Source organism: Periplaneta americana, chromosome 10, assembly GCF_040183065.1.
Source record: "Periplaneta americana isolate PAMFEO1 chromosome 10, P.americana_PAMFEO1_priV1, whole genome shotgun sequence".
NCBI lineage: Eukaryota > Metazoa > Arthropoda > Insecta > Blattodea > Blattidae > Periplaneta > Periplaneta americana.
This window is the reverse complement of record NC_091126.1, coordinates 43,303,312-43,328,900: the sequence shown is the minus strand read 5'-3', so window position 1 is coordinate 43,328,900 and position 25,589 is coordinate 43,303,312. Positions and strand designations below refer to the sequence as shown.

The window sequence follows — 25,589 nt, the reverse complement described above, 5'->3', positions numbered from 1 at the left end:
GCAGTGGTGTTCCAGTTTATTAAACTAGTGATACGATTTCGATGAAATAATTATGGGGAACTGATGAAATTATACGCCAAGGGAGAAATTTGGACTATATTCCACAGCTCAGAAAGATGAAGCACTAGCCATTGTAGTAAGTGGCCGGACTAGTACTACATTGCATACATTAGAAAATAATTTAAAAATTCTGTTCCCTTTTACTAAGTTAGAGATCCAGTTATGCAGTCATTAGATTTTATAACTTAAGATAATTTTTGTTTCTTAAAATTTATTTTCATTTACCTAATATAATACATATTATTTTTCTTAACAGTCTTGCAAATATTGGAGACCTGTTGAGAATGCCATTTCTTCACGTGAATATATTCTAGCTGTCAGTCTCATTGAAAGTTTTATTCCAGAAAAGAAAATTGTGAAAACATTTTCTTCATAGTCCAATGCTTTTGGATTCATTAAATCATAACTTCGTAATAGAATGAGTTGCAGAATTTTGCATTTCAAATTTTGGAACAATTCGAGAATGCAGCAGTAATCTTTGCATTAGTTAACTTTCCCTGAAAGGCCTATAATTTAATAAATTAATAAAAGTGGAAATAAAAAATACAGAATAAATATCACGCGATACTCAGACACACTTAGCTCTCGTATACCTCTAGACAGTAAGCTGCTATGACAAACCAATGGCTAGAGCACTGGACTCATAATTTTGTGGGCCAAAGTTCGATCTCTGGTATACCACCAATTGAAGAAAGTGATCCCAAAATGCTCTGTCTATTTGGCCATTTTTATGACACACACACACACACACACTGCCAGTCAAAATTATTCGATCAGCTATGAAAACAACTATATACTTTATTTCAATGTACAAACACATTGGAAAAAATAAATAGACCAACAAAATAAATATTTTCTCTCTCTAGCGTTATGATATGATAGAATATTCAAAACGAAATCCCTGTTTTAACCATAAATCCATAGTTGTGATAGGTGATTGAAAACTTTTGACTGGTAGTGTGTATGTGCGTGTGTGTGCACGTGCATGCGCTTTCTATATTTATGTTTAAGCATGTTTTCCTCCAAAACAACGCCAATCCTTGTCTAAAAGCTTGTGTTATTGTGCACATCTCTTGAAAACTCACTCAGTCCGTAGACAGGTGGATCAAAAACTAGCCAGTCCTTTCATAAAAAATGCTGGGTTTTGGGATCACACTCTTCAGTTTATGACTTGTGTTGTGCAAGCCATGGTCCAGGTGACACGGGTTTTGTCTGGGAGCTCCACTTCGCCTTTGGAATTCTAACAAATCCCCATCATCTCATGTCACCACAGGTGTAGTGTAGACCAGCCTCGTATGGATCACCCTGGGCAATGACTCTTGGTAAATTGTTTTACACAACTGGCTTCATATGGGTGAATGATGAACAGTCAAGTATCCGCCAACACAAAAACAACTGCACAGTTACATATGTAACTTAATATTATTAATTTATTACCATGGTAAATGGTAACCTGAAAAATAACCAGTGTGTCTTGAAATATATTAGTGAAAATGCTCGTAAATACGCAAAATAACGAATTTAAAAGAAAATTAAAACACATCAGTTAGTAAATATAAAAAAAACAAGATGTTATAATTGAATTCAACTTCAACTGACCAGTTAAATTGTGACGAAATCTTTGTGAATTTAATACATTAATAAGTAGTGATTTTAAGTTACATATTTAATTACGTATTTCCCTGAAATTATATTTAATTACATATTTCCCCGAAATGTTATGTTTTATTTAATGACGCTCGCAACTGCAGAGGTTATATCAGCGTCGCCAGATGTGCCGGAATTTTGTCCCACAGGAGTTCTTTTACATGCCAGTAAATCTACTGACATGAGCCTGTCGCATTTAAGCACACTTAAATGCCATTGACCTGGCCCGGGATCGAACCCGCCACCTTAGGCATAGAAGGCCAGCGCTATACCATATTTCCCCGATATTTACTACGTTTTTAGATAAAGGTGTTGATAAAGCGTGTAAAATAACCTACTAAAATAAATAATCCTTCAACTGACCAGTTAAATTGTGACAAAATCTTTGTGAATTTATTACATTAATAATTAGTGATTTTAAGTTACATATTTAATTATATATTTCCCCCATATTTACTACGTTTTTAGATAAAGATGTTGATAAAGCGTGTAAAATAACCTACTAAAATAAATAATCCTCCCACTTCAACTGACCAGTTAAATTGTGACGAAATCTTTGTGAATTTAATACATTAATAAATAGTGATTTTAAATTACATATTTAATTACATATTTCCCCGATATTTATTACGTTTTTATGTAGATATTTCGCACTTTTATATAGCATTAAAATCCGAGGCCTATTAATTACCATTATAAAGTTTGTGCAAATGCCAACAAGCAAATGCTGTAGTTCATGTTGAAGATTACGGTGTTTGTGTAATCAGGATATTCGAGGTTAGTTGCCATAATTATTTTCTCTCATACTTGGTCATTTCATAATATAGCTATTTAGTTCTTCCAGGAAAATGTCAGAATATTATCTTGAAATATACCACAACCACTTCCTCTAAAATTCCGTGTATATTTATGCAACATCATTCATGCTGTGTCAGTGATGCTGAATTACATTTGCAACTGAAAGTGTCTTTAACAAAATTACTACAAAAGAGCAATGATGTCAATAGTAAATATGTTCAATTTTTGGAAGAATAGTGGTTTTGAATACCTTATTGGATGTAGGACTCAAGATTGAATGTATAAATTATTTGGTGAAATAAAAAATGCGTAACTAAGTCTTTTTTTATATTTATGAGTCTGGAGTTATTAAATCTAACTGAATTTATTTAAATTAATTGCAACCATTTAACAAACTTAATATATCTTTCAGTTATTTTGAGAGTCTTCTTACAAACTTTCAAGACTTATACATCTCTTGAATAAACTTAAATACCCCATAATTGAGGCTGATAAAGCAATAATAACACTAGTCTGCGATGAAATTACTGGCTCCAAAGTTTGAATGTTTTTAGGGTATTTTTGGCATGCTAAAGTCAAATTCGAAGACAGAAAGTTCCTATCACGTACCATTTTTTTGTTATTTTAATTTTCTTATAATATATTACGAAAATTTATAGCGTTATTACTTAAACTATAATACTTTAACAACTGTAGTTTTAGTATGTTAAGATATGAAAACCAAATGTATTCAACATATTTTTAAGATGTTTATATTGAAAATCAAGGATAACAGATGTTTCTTAGCAGATAGAGGGTGCAAGCGTATAAGGAAGTTAGGGTGAAATAACGTGCAGCCTTGCCATTATCTTTATTTGTGGGAGATAGAAATGTCAGCCATATCTTGGTGAGAGACTCAACTCAACTCGTCTAGTTACTCTCACATTTCAATTGTTTGTGTTTCATGTGGAAACGAAATGAAATCAGTTTTTGAAGGTTTATTGTGTAGTAGAAAGTTGAGAGTTTTTAGTTCAGTAAGAAAGTATTTACCATGTCGCATCGAGAATGTATAAATAATCCAGACCATTTTTGTTATATAACTTATATAAAATATAGCCATTGCCTAAGCAGAGGCGTAATTTTACAGATTTTGTGAAAAAGTCATATCTTGCTTATTTTGGAATCAAACTTGAAGATCAAAGTAAAGCTTGGGCACCACACAGAGTATGTAGAGTATGCATTGAAGAACTTCATCATTGGATCAACGGCAGAAGCCTGTTGCTATCTTTTGGAGTACCTATGGTTTGGACAGAGCAGTCGAACCATAGTAATGACTACTACTTCTGTTCGTGTGATGTGAAGGGGTACGATTCTAAAAATAAAAAGCAAATCGTGTACCCAGTTATTCGGTCAGCCATTTTACCTGTACCCCATGGGCCTGATGTACCAATCACTGTGCGACTAGAAAATCTTGAATAGTTTTCATCTGAGTTTGATGTAGAGATGAGGGAAATTGTGAAGAGTGACAGTGACTATCTACCAGAGTCGAGTGCTGCAGAACCTGGCTTTGAATAAGGAAAGAGACTGTTTCAGTACATATGTGAGAAATTTCCACTACTATCTGAAGCAAATTAAAAGAAGATATATTTAATGGTCCTGACAAAATAAGACAGATGTCTGATGCAGCATTTAAAAATACTGTGGATGAAACGGGGAAAGCAGCATGGATATCTTTCTGTGAATTTGTTTTAAAATTTCTTGGTAACAACAAGGGTCCTAATTACCAAAACATTGTGGGTAACATGCTCGAAGCATACAAGGAACTTGGTTGCAACATGAGTATCAAAATTCATTTTCTGTTTTCTCACTTAGATTATTTCCCCGAAAATCTAGGATTTTTTAGCGAAGAGCAAGGTGAATGATTTCACAAGGATCTGCAGGAGTTCGAAAGGAGATAACCAGGGACGAAGGAGCATCAGTATGCATCCTCAGTATTGTTGGATGTTAAAGCGTAAAATATCTGAAGACAAAAATAAAAGAAAGAGGAGCAGGAGGACTTCCTCAACTAAGAAGCAAGTGGTGTAATTTTTTGTGTGATACATTGTGCTAATTTATACTCCAATAGTGAAGTAAACAAGACAAAACAAAGCAAAAACACTCTAGTGACATGTATGAACAACCACACACATAATTTCAGCAAGTTGTGTCTTTTAAATATTGCTTTTGCATTTGATATAAAAAAGTGAAATGAAAAAGTTTGTGATGAAATTCACGTAATTATACAATACATTTAAAGTAATTTTGCAAATAAACCTGACGTGATAGAAGTAAACGGATTGAAAATTCGAATTCAGCACATCGACATTATATAAAATCACATTCTTTACTTTAGGCAACAAACACAAAGTTGAAATTCGCAGGCTAGTGTAATTAAATTATATCGATTTCTTTTCGTTAATTTTTGTATCTCAAGAACTGGCAAACCAAAGATCTTAAAATGTAAAAATTCCTTAACATGGTTTAAATGTTGCTCATGCATTTCCACTTGAAATAAATGTTTGCAAACAACTTATATTATACTCCTGAAGTACCAATATTTTACGACCACATTGAAGTTCAAGTATAAGCATATCGTGTTCTTTTGATTCACACACTCAGTATGAATCTTTCCTCTGATTGATGTTCTTTAAAAAATGAACTTTGTTGTCATTAATATGTGTTGTAGATATATCTTTTAAATCTTGCGGATTCTGCTAGTCCGACAGTATGAAGAATTCTATTTCTGATGTGGAAATACCTCTAAGACGGAATTCATTACCCCAATGATAGGATGTTCGTTTAGGATGACGATTATCAGTGTTTAATTGTGGCATGGACAAGAAATGGATGTTGAATTTTGACTTTTAACTTTCTCATGGAGGGATGCAGGTCCAGGGTTCTTTTACATTCCGAAAGTATCCTACACAGAATCCTAGCATTACTTCCCCTTTTCAAGGAAGCAGTGATAAAGATTCTTATCACCATTAAAATTATATTACGCACAGCTGGGTGTTTACTCGTGAACCTCTGCTCTGATGGAACCTGACAACGACCATATTAAATGAAGTTGTTACAATTAAAGGTAGTCATAGTTATGTGTCAAACTATATAGTTTAAAGTAATAATAATAATTTACAAAAAACAAAGATTTCAGATTTTTTATGTCAGTTTGGTCCACGTCAAATATTGATACATTTCTGTAGCAAAAATTGCTAATATTAAATTAGGAAAAAAATGTGAAACTTAGGAATATATTAACAATGGAAATTTCTTCTATAGAATGAAATGTTCTCGAAATAACTGATTTCTTTGTTAATATTATTAGGGTCATTGCATAGAAAATAATAGTAAATGCCTACACTTCATATACACGGAAAATATCTGAGTGCTAGTTAAAAATACTTGAATAATATTTCTCGTTTCAACAGTCAGTCCATTATTTTATAAAATTAATCAAACATTAATCAAAATGGCATGGTTTGTACAGACATTGAATTTGCTTGTTAAGGTAGATCAGTTTTGTAGCTTCACTATAAATCTGAAACTTAGCAGGAAAATCAACTTCTATTTCCTTGACTAGAAGATTGCTCTGCTTACGTCATATATTGCAATGTAATTGGCAGGTGGGTGAATTACCTCGAAGCTTCAGTCAGATCCTAAGTGCTTAGTCATGATGACGTGAATTTTTCTTCCATTGCCACACCTGTGTTATTAGAGCCCAGTTTCAGGAAAGAATATCTCACATTTCTTCCTGTAATAGAGGAAAGAAAGTTAAACTCGTGAACACTCTTGCAGCAAGAGAATATTACATTTTGTTATTAAAAAGCCGTATTCAATAAATAAATAAGTACAAACTTAGTACAGTAATTTCATTTTGTTTACTACTTATTCTTCAATTTTTGGTGGAAAGTATATCAACATCATGCAAATAACGAATAGTGGATTTTATATTGAATGAATTTGATATTTTGAAGTCTTTGTTAACTTTTTTTTTTTTCTGAATAAACATCCCAGTATTTTGTAAATAGTCATATCTCATGCTCGTGTATTTTGTATTGAGTTGTAAATAATGAAACTTTGGCATCTTTTTCCGATATTGAAGTGTTAAAACGTTTGGTAGCAGTATTTACCGAAGTATGTGAAGGAATTAGTAGTTAAGATGATGAAGCAATCTTTCTTTCTTTCTTTCTTTATTTCTTTCATTATTTATTTATTTATTTATTTATCATCAATCTTGTCTGAACATGACGGATTTGATGCATTCCAGTTCAAATCCGTCATTTCCATATCAAATACAAATATAATATACCGGTAATTATAATTTCATTAGTACCACAGTCTAGTCTAGTCTAGTATATACAGTCACGAAGCTTGAGTTGCGAGGGTGCTAGGAACAATAGACTGTGCCGGTACTATTTCGCATTGTCTGTAATGAGGCGGTATTAGCGATCCTAGTGGTTAGCAACTATCTATGGATGCATATTTACTATGTATTGAGCTTCGTGACTGTATATACTAGACTGTGCTAGCACTATGAACAACTTTTTAATTTAACAACTCTGCTCGTAATACTATTTAATACTGTATATCTACTATATCATACCATAGAGTACAACACGAATATAATAATAATAATAATAATATGTATGTTCCCACTAATATGACTCTTCTGATACTAATACTCAGTATTTCCTCTACCCTGTCTCCCATCTCAGACATTTGTCCCCTCTCCACTTTACATGATTCTTATACTATTCTCTGTCTTTAATTATTAAAACTGAATTATCCTTTCTTCCTCCTGTCAATACAAAGATATCACACTTTAACCTTTAACCCAAAATACCGGTCTGCCAGGCTGATACGCTATTTTGTTTCTTGAATATTTGCAACACTGCTTAATATTACGCTTTATCCTTTGAGCTATGTTTTCTTTAGACCTTCTTTAGGTGTGCTGTAGTGTGGATGACTACAAAACTTCATGACCATATTGCATTTAGTCAGAAATTCTTGGTTACTCCTTTGTCTGTCGTCAGGCATTTACAATCTGCTGATGTGATGTTTTCAATTTTCGCGTTAGATATAAATATATACATTAAAATGAGATCTTTTGTTCATAAAATTGATGCATTGTACCTCCACATTATTTTCCCTTTTAGAAGAAAAAATTTAATTAGAATTAAATCCATGGTGCAACAGCCATGAAGGGCTAGGGTCAACCAACCAGATGCTGGTCTCACGTCCACATACCTCAGCAGAGGTGAACGATCATCCAACTAGAATGGAGTTATGTGGTTAGCATGATGATCCCCAGCTGTTATAACTAGTTTCCATAACTGGATTTTGCTACATATTGTAGCTCTCCAAATTCATCATGTTATGGGATTGGCATTGGTCTCATACACTGGACGAAATTTAATGAGAAAATTTCTTCTCCTGTGAGAAATCATACTATTCGGCATTCCATAACGCTAGTCCAAGACATGATGTCTTAGACCACAATGCTATGGCATGGGACTTAGAACGAAAAATCGTTTGTAATTTCGAGGGTATTGATTTTGGACCTATATATATTAGAAGTTTTTCTTACTTATTTGGTGTTACACCAAGTTTTATCGAAGTATGCTATTCATTTTTCAACACATTGTATCTATAGTTCGGTGCTGAGTACTTAGAACTGTCATTGATCACAGCATCCCCCTCTACTAGTAAACTGTTTTCGACACACCATGAGAAATTTAATCATTATTATTATTATTATTATTATTATTATTATTATTATTATTAGTATTATTATTATTATTATCATCTTCTATTATTATTATTATTATTATTATTATTATTATTATTATTATTATTATTATTATTATTGATGGAATGCTGGTAAAAGAAATCGGAATGCCACAAGGAAACCTTTCCTTTGACCTTCAGAAATTCCACTTCAACTTGGCGAGAAATTCGTTCTCTGCATGGAAAGCCAGCATTATTTGACAAATATATGCTCAGAATTTATGGAAATATTACAATTCTTGTTTCGTTTTTTCCATAACCAATTTCTAATTTAATTAGTGAAGTCGAACATATGCTAAGATTGATAATTTTATGTTTCATTGAGAAGGAAATCTCTATGGGGAGAATTTTGGGGTGCGTTTTTCCAGATATAAGGTGTTCTTAATGTTGTACATGTTACATTATGTCGTATTATCTTAAATAATATATTGGAAATTGCAATTCTGATGTTAAATGTGGACAAAATTTATGCTTCTATTATATTAATCTGTAATATTTGTACATGAAATAGCAATTTTTTAAAAATGGGTATGAAGAATTTAAGCAGTCCTTGAAGTAACTACATCACAAAAATAATTGAAGTAGAATGAGTAAAAATTTATCTCTTCTGAGATGAGTGTCTCTTACTGTGTTAGCAATTTAACTGTGAATATTATCTTGTGTTCTTTACTGTGAAAATATTCGACCTTATCAGTAAAGTTGGTTTATTAGTTAGAAACTTCCTTTTGAGTTTTTATGTACTCCAGTATTCATAATAACGCTCGGTGTGTCATTTATCTAGTCTTTCCGTGAATGGAAGCTTTATGCCATACATGCTTTGAGCTGGAATGTCACATTTGGTGAGACTACTCATATTTTGCATGTATCAGAAACATTTAGATTGAAATATGAAGGAAATGCTCTAAGTTTAAGACCTTGTTGCACGTTTAAACCATTTTAGTAATTGGTTTTGTCATTAAATCCTGTGGTAACAGTAACTCAGTGACTGACAAACTCATTCATCACGCTCAGTATATGAAACATGTATCATCGAATTGTTTACACGTGTAATTTTTAAGGCCTATTTTCCTAAAGAACTTAAAGTTTGTGAACTTTATATATGCATAATTCACTGGATTTCTTGAAATTCGATACTTACGAGTAAATGAGTTTAATGTCTTTATATTTCAGTGACCTTGGATCGAGGCCAGGGGCTTGTTCTGTCAAATGGCAGGTCGTTTGCTGCAAATTGAGCATTTTCCAGTCTTTCCTATTTTCTGCCCTCCTCTTAGTCTCCACAAGTGATCCATATATCTTTGCCACCGGCATGGCTCAGTTGGTTAAGGCACTTGCCTGCGAGTCTGAAGTTGCGTTCAGGCACGGGTTCAATCCCCGATTGGGCTGATTACCTGGTTGGTTTTTTTCCGAGGTTTTCCCCAACCGTAATGTGAATGCAAGGTAATCTATGCCGAATCCTCGGCCTCATCTCGCCAAATATCATCTCACTATCACCAATCTCATCAACGCTAAATAACCTGGTAATTGATACAGCGTCGTTAATACCCAACTAAAATATAAAATAAATCCATATACCTTAATGTCGTCTATCATCTGATTTCTTCTGCTCTGAACTCTTCTCCCATTCACCATTTCTTCCAGTGCATCCTTCAGTAGACAGTTTGTTCTCAGCCAGTGACCCAGCCAATTCCTTTTTCTCTTCCTGATTAGTTTCAGAATCATTCTTTCTTCATCCACTCTTTCCAACACAGCTTCATTTCTTATTCTGTCTGTCCATTTCACATGCTCCATCCTTCTCCATAACCACATTTCAAATGCTTCTAGTCGCTTCTCTTCACTTTGTCGTAATGTCCATGTTTCTGCCCCGTACATTGCTACACTCCACATAAAGCACTTCACTAGTCTCTGTCTTAGTTCTTTCTCCAGAGGTCCGCAGATGATACTCCTTTTTCTATTAAAAGCTTCCTTTGCCATTGGTATTCTCCTTTTGATTTCTTGGCCAGCAGCTTATGTTACTGCTTATAGTACACCCCAAGTGTTTGAAGCTGTCCATTTGCTACACCCCAAGTGTTTGAAGCTGTCCATATGCAACAAAATCAAGTAGTTTCATACGTAAGGCCGAAGTTTATTTTTCCATAAAGGAAATATAGCATTATCATTATTAAACACTTGAGTTCAACCCATGCATAAATATACTTGAATTTTTCACTGACTTACACTTTTACTACATCATGCTACTTTTGATCAATAAAACGGTACGAAATGTCGTGTTTCAACCAATCATGGCTGTTTGTTTTTATCACTTCTCTAGCATTTGTTCTTTTTACCAACATTTCAAAATGCAAATTTTTTATGGTACTATAAAAATGCTTTGTGATTGTCACTTATTTTCCGCATAGATAGTTAACTGAAAATGGCGGTACTGTTCATATGTTTTGGTGAAGCTAACATTAGTGAAATAGAATTTTAGTAAGTCAATACTTACTTTATTGTATTATAGTACTTTATTTCTTCTGATCTTTACATAGCCTACTTCTGTTTTTATCACCTCCCTATCATTTGTTTCTTTGTTTGCCAACATTCCAAACTGCAAATTCTTTACGGTACTATAAAACATGCTTTCCAATCATCATTTGTTTACTGCATAGTCATCTGAAAATGTTGGCTCCATTCAAATGTTTTGGTGAAGCTAACATTAGTGAAATAGAACTGTATTAAGTCAATTAATATTTTCTTGTACTAGAGTACTTTATTCTAATCTTCATATACTTTCTTCTAATCGTGTAATTGTTTTGATTTTCTCTACATAAATCAAAACCTCTCGTGAAATTACTGTTGATAAACTAGTAGGTGGGATGAGCATAAAAGACGGAAATTGTAATGGCAGTGGATTAGTTCTTTGAATTGCAAGTATTTAGAACGTAGATTACGCTAATATTCACGTCATTTTGTATGTAATTTACAGAACAACTGCCAATCAAATGTTGATCAGCAGATGATAATTTCACCATACCTCTGATGTCATTTAATATGTTTAGCACGAAAGTGTGTCAAGAAGACAGCCTTTTCCTTTTGAACTTATGAGAGTTGTAAGCATAGTTTTAATCACTCACTAACACCTAGTGTGAGGTTACCTAAAACAATCAACTTCATACATAAAATATTAGTGTTGTAAATCTACTTTGTAATGCAGTAAACAGATTTCTTACAACTGCTTATCTGATCGTGCCACTTCCTTCTGTGAAATTCACATTTGTATACGTGGTTTGAAAGTAACATATGATCAGGAAACTTGACTGTCTTGGGCCTTTCCAGCAATATGTCTGATGAAGAAAAACTAGATTATAAATAGGCTTATTCATTCCTCAATCCAGACTTTATATAAGATCAAGTAGGGCTAACATGATACATTAACAAAAATCTGGGCTAATTTGTACAGATTTTAAACTGTACCAAAAGCTCAGTTTGAAAATGTTTAAAACTGCTAATATGGAAGTACATTTTGTGCTCTTTAAGGAGCAATATTAAACGAAGTTAAAAAAATCATCAGCTTCATAAATGCATAAAAAAAATGAAGACAGTTTTGTTTCTTGAAAAAAACTTAACTGGCCAGTTAAATTATGATTAGTGAATTAATAGTGACAGGAATAATATCCCTCATGTGAAATAAAATCATATTACCATATCTTAAGATTATTGATTGAAACATAAATATCCATAATAATTGTATATATATGTTGTTTCCAGAGATTATGCCGTCCTTGTTGCGATGTTTTTCTGTGCCAATGTCTGCAATAACTATGCTTTTAATTTCAACATTCCCATGCCTCTTCACATGATATTCAGAGCGGTAAGTAATAATGCACTGTGATTAAATTTTAAAGTGGACTGATAGAGTTCTGAGAGGACTGTGCTGCATCTAATTTCATGATAAGAAGTTGAAATTTTTGCTGCATGTTCTGAAAAGTATGGTTAACAAAACTACAGAGCCTTTTTTGCTAAAGTAAATATTAAAAAAGTTAAAAAAAAATAAAATTTACTACTCAGACACTAAAAATTTGGAATTTTTAAACTGAATGGATTGTATTTTCAGGTCACTCATACATTCAAAATTCAAATTATATCTCTGCTGTTAAATTATATGTATGCCAAAAAATGCTGTACTTTTTCTTTCAGGTCTTGTAACATATTTTGTGGGAGTAGATACATTTAATAACTCAAAAAATGTTGAATTGATTCTAAAACTTTGGGGCATTAATACTAATAAGTTGCTGCACTCGAAAAAAAAAAAAAAATAAATCTGTAGCTTAAAAAATGTAGAAAATATAAATTTCACCCATTTCATCCCTTAAGGACAAGTGTGATTTCTATGATATTCAATTTAATTTGAATCAGTAATTTGATTTGCTTTATATTTTACAGGGTTCTTTGATTGCTAATATGATTATGGGCATTCTCATCCTCAAGAAGACGTACACTATTTCAAAATATCTGTCAGTGTTCATGATTACACTTGGGATTTCGATTTGCACCATTGTATCAGGAAAAGATGTCGTGAGTACTAATGAATCTAATGTAATTGTTATGGATAGTTTCCAATTTCATAACCTTCAACATCTAACATATTTCATTTTCCAACACATTTTTTCTGTAATAAACTTTCTTAAATATATCTAGGAGGTTCTCTGTATTGTATTTTTTACATTATTGTTTCGTTTATTGTTTCGTTTGATTCTAATGCCTTTGTAAATTATATGTTAAAGTTACTTAGATAGAATACATAGATTAATTAAAAACAAACTGTAAGAGGTAAACATGTATATTTTGAAAATAATGACATTAAAATTTATGAAGTTAATAGGAAAGAGTGTGACAACATGGTTGCTGAAATTGTTTGTTAACAGTGAGTGAATCAGCAAACTAGAGGATTCTGGTGCTGAACAAATTGTAATGGAATGCTAATTTTTTATTCAGAAAGCAACTGCGCCTTTAAACCAGGTGGTTCCTGAACAGTCAGAAGTAGAAGTGTTGTTCTGGTGGACTGTAGGTAGGTAGAGTGATGCTTCCACATTTTCAGCATGATATTCATAAACTCTGGTCATCTGTGTTTACCATAATGTGCTGTATTGTAATTCTCGTTCTTAAATTGAAAGTATCTAGAACTGAATTGGTGTTCTCTGGCATACTGTACTATTTTCAGTTCTTGAACTGAAGAAAAAATGTTTGGAAACAAGGATTGTAAAATTTGTGCGCGTGCACCTGATTTAATCATCATTTGAGGACAGAAACTTAACCCAGATATGCCTACTGTCCCATTAAAAGGACAGTTGCCAATGTTTCAAATTACCCTCTCTACAGTTAACACATTTGCTTTTTCGCAGGTGTCACTATTACTGGTCTTAATTAGAGGCTTGCTAGGTGTGTTAAGACTGGTAATTAGAGTTCTGGTCATCGTTGAGTTTGAGATGTGGACGTGAGAATTGTTCGTCCGAGACGCCAATCAGATAAGAATGTTAAATATTTTTACAGTTCGGAATTATTTTACAAATTGTTGTAGATCAAATTACTCCTAATAAACATAAATATAACGTGAAACCACAATGCGTTCGAAATATCTATTCATTGCGACATGACAATGACGAAAACTTGTGTGTCCTTTTAAAAGGACAGTAGGCATATCCCCATATATTTTGAAATTGTTTCGCTTTTTCAATTTAAGTGGATTTTCCCTACATAAAATGCTATCTTACTTACTTTTACTTTTGAGGGTTTCTCCACTATTTAGCGGTTACCCTGTATTCCCATTCGCCAATCTTCCCAGTCAAGCCATTCATCTCCTTCCAGGGACCTCATCAATCTATGGATCTGTCCTCTCCAGGTTGTTCTTGGCCTACCCCGCTTCCTTCTACCATGAGGTGACCATTCCAAAAGAGTTTTAGGCCACCTACTTTCCTCCATTCTTCCGACATGTCCATACCATTGAAGAGTTCGTCTCTCAATTCTATCCATCACTGTCTCCTCCATATCCATCATCCGTCTCACTTCTTCATTTCTCCTTCTTTCTAATTTGGAAACTCTGGCACTACGTCGTATTCCGTCCATTTCCACTGCCAAAATCTTAGATTTTTTACTTTCTACCAACGTCCACCCCTCTGCGCCATATGTCATTTTACTTTCCACAACCGCCGTCAAAATCCTCTTCTTGTTGTCATTCAATATTGTCCTGCTCCATAGTACTCCATTCAGCATCCTTATGGCTTTTCTTGCTTGCACCAGTCTACTATCTATTTCGGAGTTACAACTCCCTAAATCATCAATATATGACCCCAAATATTTAAATTTTTGGACAGCTCTAATAGTTCCTTGGTGTAAGGAGATGTCTCTTCCGTTTCCACCTACTACAAGATATTCAGTTTTTTTCATATTTACTTGTAATCCACCTGCTTCAAATGAATCCAGGAGTTTTCTCATCATATATTTCACATCTTCACGAGATTGAACCATTATCACTTGATCATCTGCAAATATTAATGAATGTATTGTGCCACCTTGAACTGGTATTCCCATTCCTCTACAAGACTGATTCCATTGTTCTAATATTTGTTGTATATATTTTTTAAAAAGCATAGGAGACATGCTACAACATTGCCTCAGTCCTTTATTCGTTCTGAATGGTATAGACAATCTCTTCCCCACTTTAATAGATGCCTGACACTGCTGGTACATCCGTCGGATGAGCGAAATAATTGGTAAATCAATACCAATACCCTCCATTACATTCCAAAGTTTGATAATAGGCACTGAGTCATAGGCCTTTTCTAAATCAACAAATATTAAATGAATTTCTTGGCCCTTTGCGTATGATTTTTCAGTAATCTGTGTCAGACTAAAAATGCGATCCATACATGATTTTCCTTTAGTGAAGCCTGCTTGATCCTCCGACATTTTCCCTTCTATAATGTGTTCAAGCCTGTTTATAATAATACTACTAAAAACTCTACTAATAGACGACATGACACTAATTCCTCTGTAATTTCCAGGATCTTTACGGTTTCCTTTCTTATATATAGGTGTTATATATGACATACACCAATCCTTTGGTATCTCATCACCTTCCAAAATCTGATTAAACAATTTACAAATGAGTCTTTTCAGTAACGGGGGTCCATATTTCCATAATTCTGTCATTACTTCACAGGGACCACTGGCTTTACCATTCTTTGCTTTTTTTAATGCTTGATTCACTTCTTCCTGTAAAATAAGTTCCATATATGACGATGTATTATTAGTAAACCTAGAGACTTACTGTTCCATTCTTCTCTCAACTAATAGGTTTTCAAAATGTTTCTCCCATTGCTCCATACTGACAAGATTTAAGGCTGGTGATGGATTATTAGTTGTCCTCATCCTCCTTATAACTCTCCACGCCTCTGCAGATCTTCTTTATCCTAATGAATGATCAATTTCAGCACACACCTTTTCCCATGATTCTTCTTTACACTTTATTATAACCTTCTTTACTTGTTTCTTACACACTCTATAGTTTTTTAAATCTTCTTCTCTCTTCGAGTTTAACCACTGATAATACAGTCTCTTTTTTTCCTTAATAATTTCCAGTGCTTCTATAGTCATCCATTCTGTCCTTCGTCCACTCTATCTATCTATCTACATTTGAAAATTATGCTACGGGCGAAATTTCATCTCGCATACAAACATATCACTATAATGCAGCCTACAAATGCCACACAGAGTTCGTGTGCACTCATAATTGGGTTTCTGGCTTCTTGTCAGCCCACTGAGGTGTGTGGATATAAAGGGAAAAGTTGAGTCCATGTCTGGTGTAGTTGCTGTGTAACTAGTCGGCACAGCGTTAGTGCGCTAAGCCAAAGGTCCCAGGATTGATACCCAGCTCCGGAACAATTTTTCCTTTGAAATTATTCAAGTCTGCTTCACAGGGAGATATACCTAAAAGCCAGATTTGCACAGCAAGATCTGTTTACAAGTGGAGGACTGGTGACATTCTGGAGGGAGGTATTGAACGGACATAAGTTTCTATTGTTTTTCATATAGTATTTTTGGAAGAGGTCTTAGTTTCTATCTAAATTGTCATTGACATAACAATGTAGATTTTAGAAAATGAACTAAAACCTGTCTTTCGACATTGCCACAGCAATTGCTTCATTATATATATCGTCACTTCTCTCCCAATATAACCTCCTCCTCGAAACTTCAAGACTCTTTTCGCCTATTACTTATTTTTACGTATCAATAGCAATACGGTACTATTCAAAGACGAAAGCATTCTAGAGTTAAAACTAATTTAGCCACAATGCATCATTCTTCAGAATAATATTAGTAGTAATAATAAAGAAACTATAATAAAAGAACAACTTAATAGTTTGTTAATAATAATAATAATAATAATAATAATAATAATAATAATAATTGTAAATTACAACAATTACATTGTTTCCTTTCATGTAAGCATAGTATACAATTATTCCTCAAAATGTATGCTCATATGCCTACTGTCCTTTTAAAAGGACACCTGTTTCTAGCTCAACCAGTTACAACTAGAATGTTTCGACACCATAGAAATACTTCAGTTATATACTGCATTAAATGAGATTTGAAAAATACACAAAAATTGCAAAAAAAAATATTTCAGGCATATCTAGGTTAATGTTTAACATCTGTTGACATTTATTAGTGGCATTCTTTGTTTCAGTTCCTTTTATGGTCGCCCTATGGTACTGTATTCTGTATATTATGTTATTGTTAAACTCTGAATGCACTATGAAGAAGACAGTGAAGTTACTGATCTGTATTATTGCAGTTGAAACACTCTTACAACATTGTAGCAAGATGCTATACTACTAATATAAGAAAGCCCTGCTATAGTATTGTTTAGTTAGTATTATACGTGATAAACAGTTTTACAATAAAGTTTTGTCGCACAGATACTTTATAAGTCTCAGAAAGGAGACAGTGCGCATGATCAGAGGACAAGCGACCTGGTTCACAAGGAAAGAGCTAGTTGAGGTAATAACATTAATTTTATTATGATGTACCGAAGTACATATGATATTTCTGTGTAGAAATTCTGCGTCATCATATGATTAAGGATGAGTGGAATGGAGAAAAATTCTCTCCGGCACCAGGATTTGAACTCGGATTTTCAGCTCTATGTGCTGACACTCTATCCACTAAGCCGCACCGGATTCCCATCCCGATGTCAGATTGAATCCTCTCAGTTTTTAAGTTCCAACTCTTGGGTTCCCGGGTTCAAATCCTGGTGCTGGAGAGAATTTTTCTCTGTTCCACTCATCCTTAATGAAAATAAATTTTGTTTAATTGTATGTCTGATCATGCGTACTGTTTCCTTTCTGCAACTTACAAAATATCTGTGCGACAAAACTTTTCTCTACAACTGTACATAGTAAATATGTGATATGCTAACAGTTTTTTTGTTTTAGTATTTTGTAATAAAATTGTATTTCTCTCTTTTAGGAATTTTGCTGCTGACAATTGCACTTTTTGTATCTGCAAGAATGGGCATTTATCAAGAGGTTCTTTATAAAAGATACGGGAAACATCCAAGGGAATCTCTGTATTACACAGTATGTAATAATTGTATTCTATTGTGAAATACAGTGAACTCTCCTAAGTTCGACTGAACAGAATTGGAATTTCAGTCCAATAAGGGTAGTGGGTGTGGCAGGTGAAATGAATACAAATTCTTGTTGGATATCCATCAACGAATACAGTGCTGTACTTGCATTTCCTGCCTGCCCAGAGACTTGTGTATGCGCTTCTAGTACCACATTGGGTTTCGACAGTTCCGTCTCACAAATGGCACAATTCTCAAATAGAAAAAGAAGAGTTCATTAATTTGAAATCGGTGATTAAATATGGATGTCCTAATCAATAAAATATTCCGTTTTCTTTCAACAAAAGTATCACTACAAGACACAGAACCAATTCCCATTCAAATGGCAAACCCATTTCTTAGTGCCTGTATAGAGGTGTGTCTAATTCTCCTACGTAAGTAGTCGAACTATAGAATGTCGAACTTAAGAGCTTCCACTGTAATTTAATCTTTTTTTTTTTTTAGTTTCTGGTAAAAAAGGAATGCTTTTTTCAAACATTGACAACTTTGTTACAGCAGTTATTTACAATATTTTTATTTAAGTGAACTGATTTTGAATTGAATTGAATTTTAGGATGGAGACTCTACAACCCAGCTCTGCGACCTAGAAGTTCTATCACTCTAATCCTTAAGCTAGGCGCATTCTCAACTCACACCAGCTGGCTACACTTAATATTCACTGTGTATCCAGATTTTGAGCAGGCAACTCCCCTAGATCACCCCTTTATGTATCCCTGCCTGCATTCAGAGAATGCTATGGATTTGATAACGGAATGAATATAAGATGGAATGATGTAGATGCCTTATATGGGAAAATGAGAGAATCTCTCTATGGATTATTCCCACAAAAAATCTCAGGCTAGACCAGGACTCGAACCTGAACCACCTGCATGACAGGCCGAAGATCTAACCACTCAGCTACTGGGATTGAGTGAACTGTTAACACAGTCTTCGGAAAATACTTACGAAAATTCTCGTCACTCAAATGTCTACCCTCACAGCGCTAATACTCCAAGCGTGACCTCAGCATACCAGAAACATATTGATACATCTGCTGAAGAATAATTGCTGCCATTTCATCTCGTAAGGTGTCCTTCAAATTCTGAAAAGTTGGCTGTTTCATTCTGGTAGACTTGACTCTTGTGGTATCATTACAAAAAGGACTCCTGGGGGGAGCAGTTAATTTGACCACTTCTTGATGTGACCTTTCCCAAAAATAAGTTTTGTGTCGGCTTTTAGTGACACATTTGCAGTATGGCTGGTAGCTCCATTTTGTTGGAACCTTGTTACAGCATTGGAGCCATCAAAGTCCTCAAGTGCTGAAGAAAAGTGGCTCTTGAATCATTCAAGAGTACTGAACTGAGTTCACTGTTAGGACACACCTCTGGTTGGTCTTGAACAGTCTCATGCTTTCTTGGCTGCCCATACTGTGAATTTAGGGCTGTGCAGGGGTCGCTGATGTTTTTATATATGTTTTCAAATCTTTCTAAGCAATAGGTGAGGAAGTTTGAGGGCAGCAGTTCAACTACAAATACGCGCCCTGTTAGTCGCCAAAGGAGATTTAGGAGTGAGAAGAATATTAAGCACGTTTGCAAATCTATAGCACACCATCCATATAGTCGGTAAAATTCATGTTCTGGGAATAATAAGTTAATTAAGTAGTAAAATATCGCTGCAATCTAAAAGCATTGGGAATAAATTTGAATTAGGAACAAAAAAGATTTTTTCCTTCCCAGGCAGGATTCGAACCACGAAAGTCTTAGTTACCAGTCTATTGTGCTCTGGAGGGAACAAGGCTTTGAAATCAGCTACAAGGGTCGGTCCGGTTTTTTTTTTGCCACTACTGTACACAGAATGAATGGAAATTGTTTTCAGAACTTATCCTTAGACTACCGTCCAAGAGGCCAATGAAATTTGGAAGTCTAAACAGTTTCGTATACATGAGGAGCTTCTTGTGATATTATGAATGTGCCTAAATGAACTTAAATCTAAATTCTTTGCTGTATGGGAAAACATACAGTAGTTCTTTTGCCCTGAAACGAAAATTTACTCAATATAAATAATAGCAGCTTGGTGGCTGAGTTTTTTTCTTTCGTTTCCGAAACTTCCAGAGCAGCTCTACTGCTTACTCAGTAAAATTGAGTTTCAGTTCTTTACTGGGTTAAAAGGCAGTCAGAGTGTGGTGCTGACCAAACCATCTTATTCCAGTGCTGAGTTCATTAAAGCATGGAGCTCCGTGCCCCCCCCCCCCCATGCACCTTATTTTGTGTAAAGGGGTTGCCTGAAAGAGAAGATAAAAAGAATCGTGGTTAGGTATCTGGAGTGGAAAAAAAAAATGCATTATCATTGACACGAATGTGACTTTTTTTTTCTGCTCTAGAGTATGCCATTAGGAAAGTCCAAGATAACAGAGAGGGTTTGGAATTGAATGGGTTACATCAGCTTCTCGTCTATGCGGATGACGTGAATATGTTAGAAAATCCACAAACGATTAGAGGAAATACGGGAATTTTACTTGGAGCAAGTAAAGATATAGGTTTGGAAGTAAATCCCGAAGAGACAAAGTATAAGATTATGTCTCGTGATCAGAATATTGTACGAACTGGAAATATACAAATTGGAAGTTTAGCCTTTGAAAAGGTGGAAAAATTCAAATACCTGGGAGCAACAGTAACAAATATAAATGATACTCGGGATGAAATTAAACACAGAATAAATATGGGAAATGCCTGTTATTATTCGGTTGAGAAACTTTTTATCATCCAGTCTGCTGTCAAAAAATCTGAAAAAGAAAATTACCAAATTTACACAAATTCTAGGAATAATAAACAATACATTAAAAGCTAAATTAGTACAAAAATCTACAAGAATAAAAATATATAATACACTAGCATTACCCACCCTTCTATACGGAAGCGAGATTTGGACATTAAAGAAAAAAGACATGAACAGAATCAAAGCAACGGAAATGAAATTTTTCAGGAGAACAGCAGGATATACTCTTTTAGACCGAAAAAGGAATGAAGAAATTTTAGAACAATTAGAAGTAGAGTCAGTAGAAGAAAAAATCACCAGATACAAATTCAATTGGCTAGATCATGTAAGAAGAATGGAAAATTCAAGAATCCCAAAAATTATGATGCAATATAAACCTAGAGGACATCGTCGACCAGGAAGACCGTTAAGAAGACTGCTAGATGGGGCCGAAACAGGTCTACAGAGGCCTAATTCGTGAAGGATGATGATGATGATGATGAGGAAAATATTTGGGGCTAAGAGGGATGAAGTTACAGGAGAATGGAGAAAGTTGCACAACACAGAACTGCACGCATTGTATTCTTCACCTGACATAATTAGGAACATTAAATCCAGATGTTTGAGATGGGGAGGGCATGTAGCACGTATGGGCGAATCCAGAAATGCATATAGAGTGTTAGTTGGGAGGCCGGAGGGAAAAAGACCTTTAGGGAGGCCGAGACATAGATGGGAAGATAATATTAAAATGGATTTGAGGGAGGTGGGATATGATGATAGAGAATGGATTAATCTATCTAACTTATATTTTTAACAACAACAACAACAATAATAATAATAATAATAATAATAATAACAACAACAGTATTAAATATTAATGTCATCTATATTAATTCATTCAAGAAGGACCTGCTACATTTTCGTTTCTACAGGTTTGTCTTGATACTAACAATAACATTTCTTGTACTAAGTCCATCTCCTTTCGGCTGCTCTCGCTGACCTGGTGAAGTGACTTCCACTGTAAATTACCTATTAAGCTGGTAGCTTAATAAGTACTCCTACTCTATTGACATGATCTTTATAGTGCACTGTTCTGTGCCATGCAAATCCTTTTTCAAACAAACTAATGACCATCTTAACAAGAACAATAATAATATAAAATATTATTCCATAAACATGCTGGCTTATGTACAGACCCAGAAACAAAATTTGAACCACCTGAATTTTCCAGGTTCCAGTTAAAACAAACTGCACATGTTCAGTGCATTTTCAAGTTGCAGTTACAGGAACTTGGAAAATTCAGGTGGCCCAAATTTTGTTTCTGGGTCTGTACTAGTAATTCAGTGTATCTTTATTCTCTCATCCCTCCCCTAATCCTCGTCTTGTGATTATATCCATGACTACTCCTGTAACAGCCATACAAAGAAGTGAACACTAGGATTTAACCTATAATTTCCACTTCCTCTTCATCATAAACAAGAATGTTCTTGTTTTTTTCATAGTACAGTGAAACATCGTTATAACGAATGTCAATATAAATAAATATTCAGTATTACGAAATTGATTTCTGTCCGCCTCCCCCCCCCCCCCATATTATAATTTAATGCTAAAATATTTCAGTTCAACGAATTTCGTTTTTACGAAATATCAGTATAACGAAATAAAAATTTTTCTCCCTTGTGGAAAAAAATCTAATTTTTAATTTAAAATATGGAGTACAATTCATTAGCATATTTTGTATTATAGTATTAATATTGCAATTGCCTAGTACTCACTTGGTCATTAAATACCTAGCAAATATATGTCTACTATGATGCATATGTCTCTGAATTTTGTGTTAGTTTTTCCATGCACTTGTTTCCGTGTTCTGTCTATTTAATTTCCTTCTACCAATCACAGCTCACTAATCTCACAACATGGCACTTCTTGTTCTACAAAGTGCTTCATAAATCTTTAATTCTGTACTTTTCCTATACCATTCTTTAAACTTTTTTTTTTTCAAAAGCAATGCAATTTCAACTTAATATTTATGTAAGGGTATTTTCCAGACACATGCAAAGTATATGGAATTCATGGCATAAGTAGAGATAGATGAACAAGCATGCTCCTTTTTTTTTTTTTTTTTTTTTAAGAGAACGACATATTTCAGTATAACGAAATTTCACTATAACAAAGTAATTTCAGAGATTCCTAGGATTTCGTTATACTGATATTTTACTATATCTGAATTTGGTGAACTACATATTTTCTTAAGGGGAGAATGTAGGTATGTTTGGTGAAAAATCTCAATATTTCTAACATTATAATCTGAAAAATCCAAGAATGATTAAAAACATTCTTGTCTACTAGTGTGCAAAATTACATGATTTTATCTTAAAATATACATTCAGAGAAAAGAGTACATAAAGTGCACCAATTTAACATGGCGGATATAGGAACCTACCGATACCTACATTCTCCACTTAAGGACTACTAACTTCATATTTAGAAGATAGTCGGATTTGCATTTTGGGCTGTTCTGTTGGATTTTTCGTTATTTTCATCATTTTGTTCCAACCGAACCATGAATCTCTTGTTACTTCTATTTGTCATGTGGCACAGGACATGAAATGTCGCAATTTTTTGTGTAATGTATTTCTTACTGGTAAAAATGTAAACCATAAACAATGAATCACAGATGTCTGGAAAATTGTCCTTATTAAAAAATAACATGTTCCATATGAACTCCCATTGAATAATATCAGCAGGTGTTTCAGTTTTCACAAATCTGTGAACAAAGATGTAATGACTCTTGGTATTATGTTAACATGAGGTAAAGTATCCTGACATCAACTTGTAGGTGTAAGTCATGCTTCCAACAATACAGTTATTCTTTTCTTTGTTACAGCATCTTCTCCCCCTACCTGGATTCTTACTGCTGTACGATAATCTGTACTCGCACATAATTTCCTTTGCGGAGAGTGCACCTATTACAGTTCCTGTTCTTGGTATAGGACTACCGAAGTTGTACATGTACCTTGCTGGCAACGTCCTTACACAGTATCCTTTTTCATATGTAAAATTTGTATGTGGTATTGTTATTGCATTCATATGAAAGTAATTATTTCCGTGTTTTGTTAAGAAAAAGATTTTCCAGAAATTGTTCATCATTCCAGTAGGTTCACACCACTCAGTCTCTTGCAGTGGAGATATTGGGATATGTATTTCTTTTTAATGACAGTAGATTTGTTAGCCAATCACAGAAATTGTTACAGAATTTGATGTGACATTTATAGGGATTGTTGACCTGGGTGGTGCAGTTGATAGTGGTGGCCTTCTGTGCCCGATGTTGCAGGTTCGATCCCGGCCCAAGTCGATGACATAAAGTGTAAAGGTGACAGTGCATCTCCTTGCTTTAGCTCAGAGTGAGTGTCACACACAATTTGATCATTACAGACTCTGCCATACATTTCACCGAGATGGTAGCCGTACAAACAGTAAAGTGGAAGAATAAAATAAAAGTAAAGAACTGTTGTCGGTCTTTGATGTAATGTCCATAAATACGAGATTTTTTATGTTCTGTATGAACTTCATCATATGAGACATTTTTGTCAGGCCTCAAATATGGGACGTCTGACAACCCTATTTCCCAACCTCCATCCAACTCTTACAGCTGGCTTTCAAAACCGGATTTTGTGACTCACTGTAGTTTCCCAAATTCATCATGATGCCGGGGGGACTCACTGTCTTCCCTGATGAAAACTTGAACCAGTGTTCATTCCGTAACTCTAATCTATGGCATGAAGTCTTAGACTATGCAGCTATGTAACATTACACGGTTTCATTATAACCACCTCATATTATAATAATCCGTGGTGCTACAGCCCGCGAAGGGCCTAGACGGACCAGCCGGCTGCTGGCCTCACGCCCACATGCTGAAGCAGAGGTGGACGATCATCCAACCAGAATGGAGGTATCGTGTGGTTAGCATGATGATCCCCCCAGCTGTTATAGCTGGCATTCGCAACCGGATTTCGCTACCTATCATAGCTCCGCGAGTGCATCACGATGCTGTGTGGTCACTGGTCCCATACACTGGCCGAAATTTAATGAGAAAATTTCTTCCCCCATGAGGACTCGAACCAGCGTGCATTCCGTAATGCAAGTCCTAGGCAGGCTGCCTTAGACAACGACTCCATGGTGCGGGACACCTCATATTATACAAAACATAAATTTGTTGTACATTTTGTGCATCACTCTGTAATTGACTGAAATTGTGTAGGAGAAAATAATAATATTAATAGTGTAATTTTGTTGAATTCCTATATCTGTGAAGTGATAAATTAAGCAAAGAAATAGAAAATGGACAAATGTTGCCTCATCCTATTTCTTTTTATGTACATTTCTAGTTTCTCTGAATGTTGTAATTAATTTATTCATAGTTTTCTGTCCAAGGGCAGGTCTTCCACTGCAAACCTAGCATTCTCCAATATTTCTTATTTTCTACCGTTCTCTTAAGTCTCCATAATTGGTCCATATATCTTAATGTCGTCTATCATCTGATATCTTCTTCTGCCTCGAACTCTTCTCCTGTTCACCATTCCTTCCAGTGCATCCTTCAGTAGACAGTATCCTCTCAGCCAGTGACCAAGCCAAATCCTTTTTCTCTTCCTGATCATTTTCAGCGTTTCTGTTCATGTTTCTGCCCCATACATTATCACACAGATGACACTAAGGGATATGCTACTGAAGGTAAATGACAGCTGTGAGCAGTATGGAGTGAAGATAAATGCCAACAAGACGAAGACCATGATCATAGAAAGAAAAGTAAAGAAGGTAAACTTGTGAATTCTAAATGAGGCAGTAGAGCAAGTGGACAACTTCAGATACTTGGGGTGTA

At 34.5% G+C, this 25,589-nt stretch overlaps 1 protein-coding gene across 1 annotated transcript in view; it reads left to right on the top strand.

The window, feature by feature from the left end:
- The window catches only part of Efr (ER GDP-fucose transporter), a 44,032-nt gene that overhangs the window by 9,151 nt on the left and 9,292 nt on the right, over window positions 1-25,589 (top strand). The window contains exons 3-7 of the mRNA XM_069837278.1: window positions 12,055-12,157; window positions 12,730-12,861; window positions 13,282-13,354; window positions 17,818-17,927; window positions 23,598-23,749. Of these exons, the coding sequence (XP_069693379.1) occupies window positions 12,055-12,157; window positions 12,730-12,861; window positions 13,282-13,354; window positions 17,818-17,927; window positions 23,598-23,749 (570 nt within the window). The remainder of the gene's footprint in view (window positions 1-12,054; window positions 12,158-12,729; window positions 12,862-13,281; window positions 13,355-17,817; window positions 17,928-23,597; window positions 23,750-25,589) is intronic.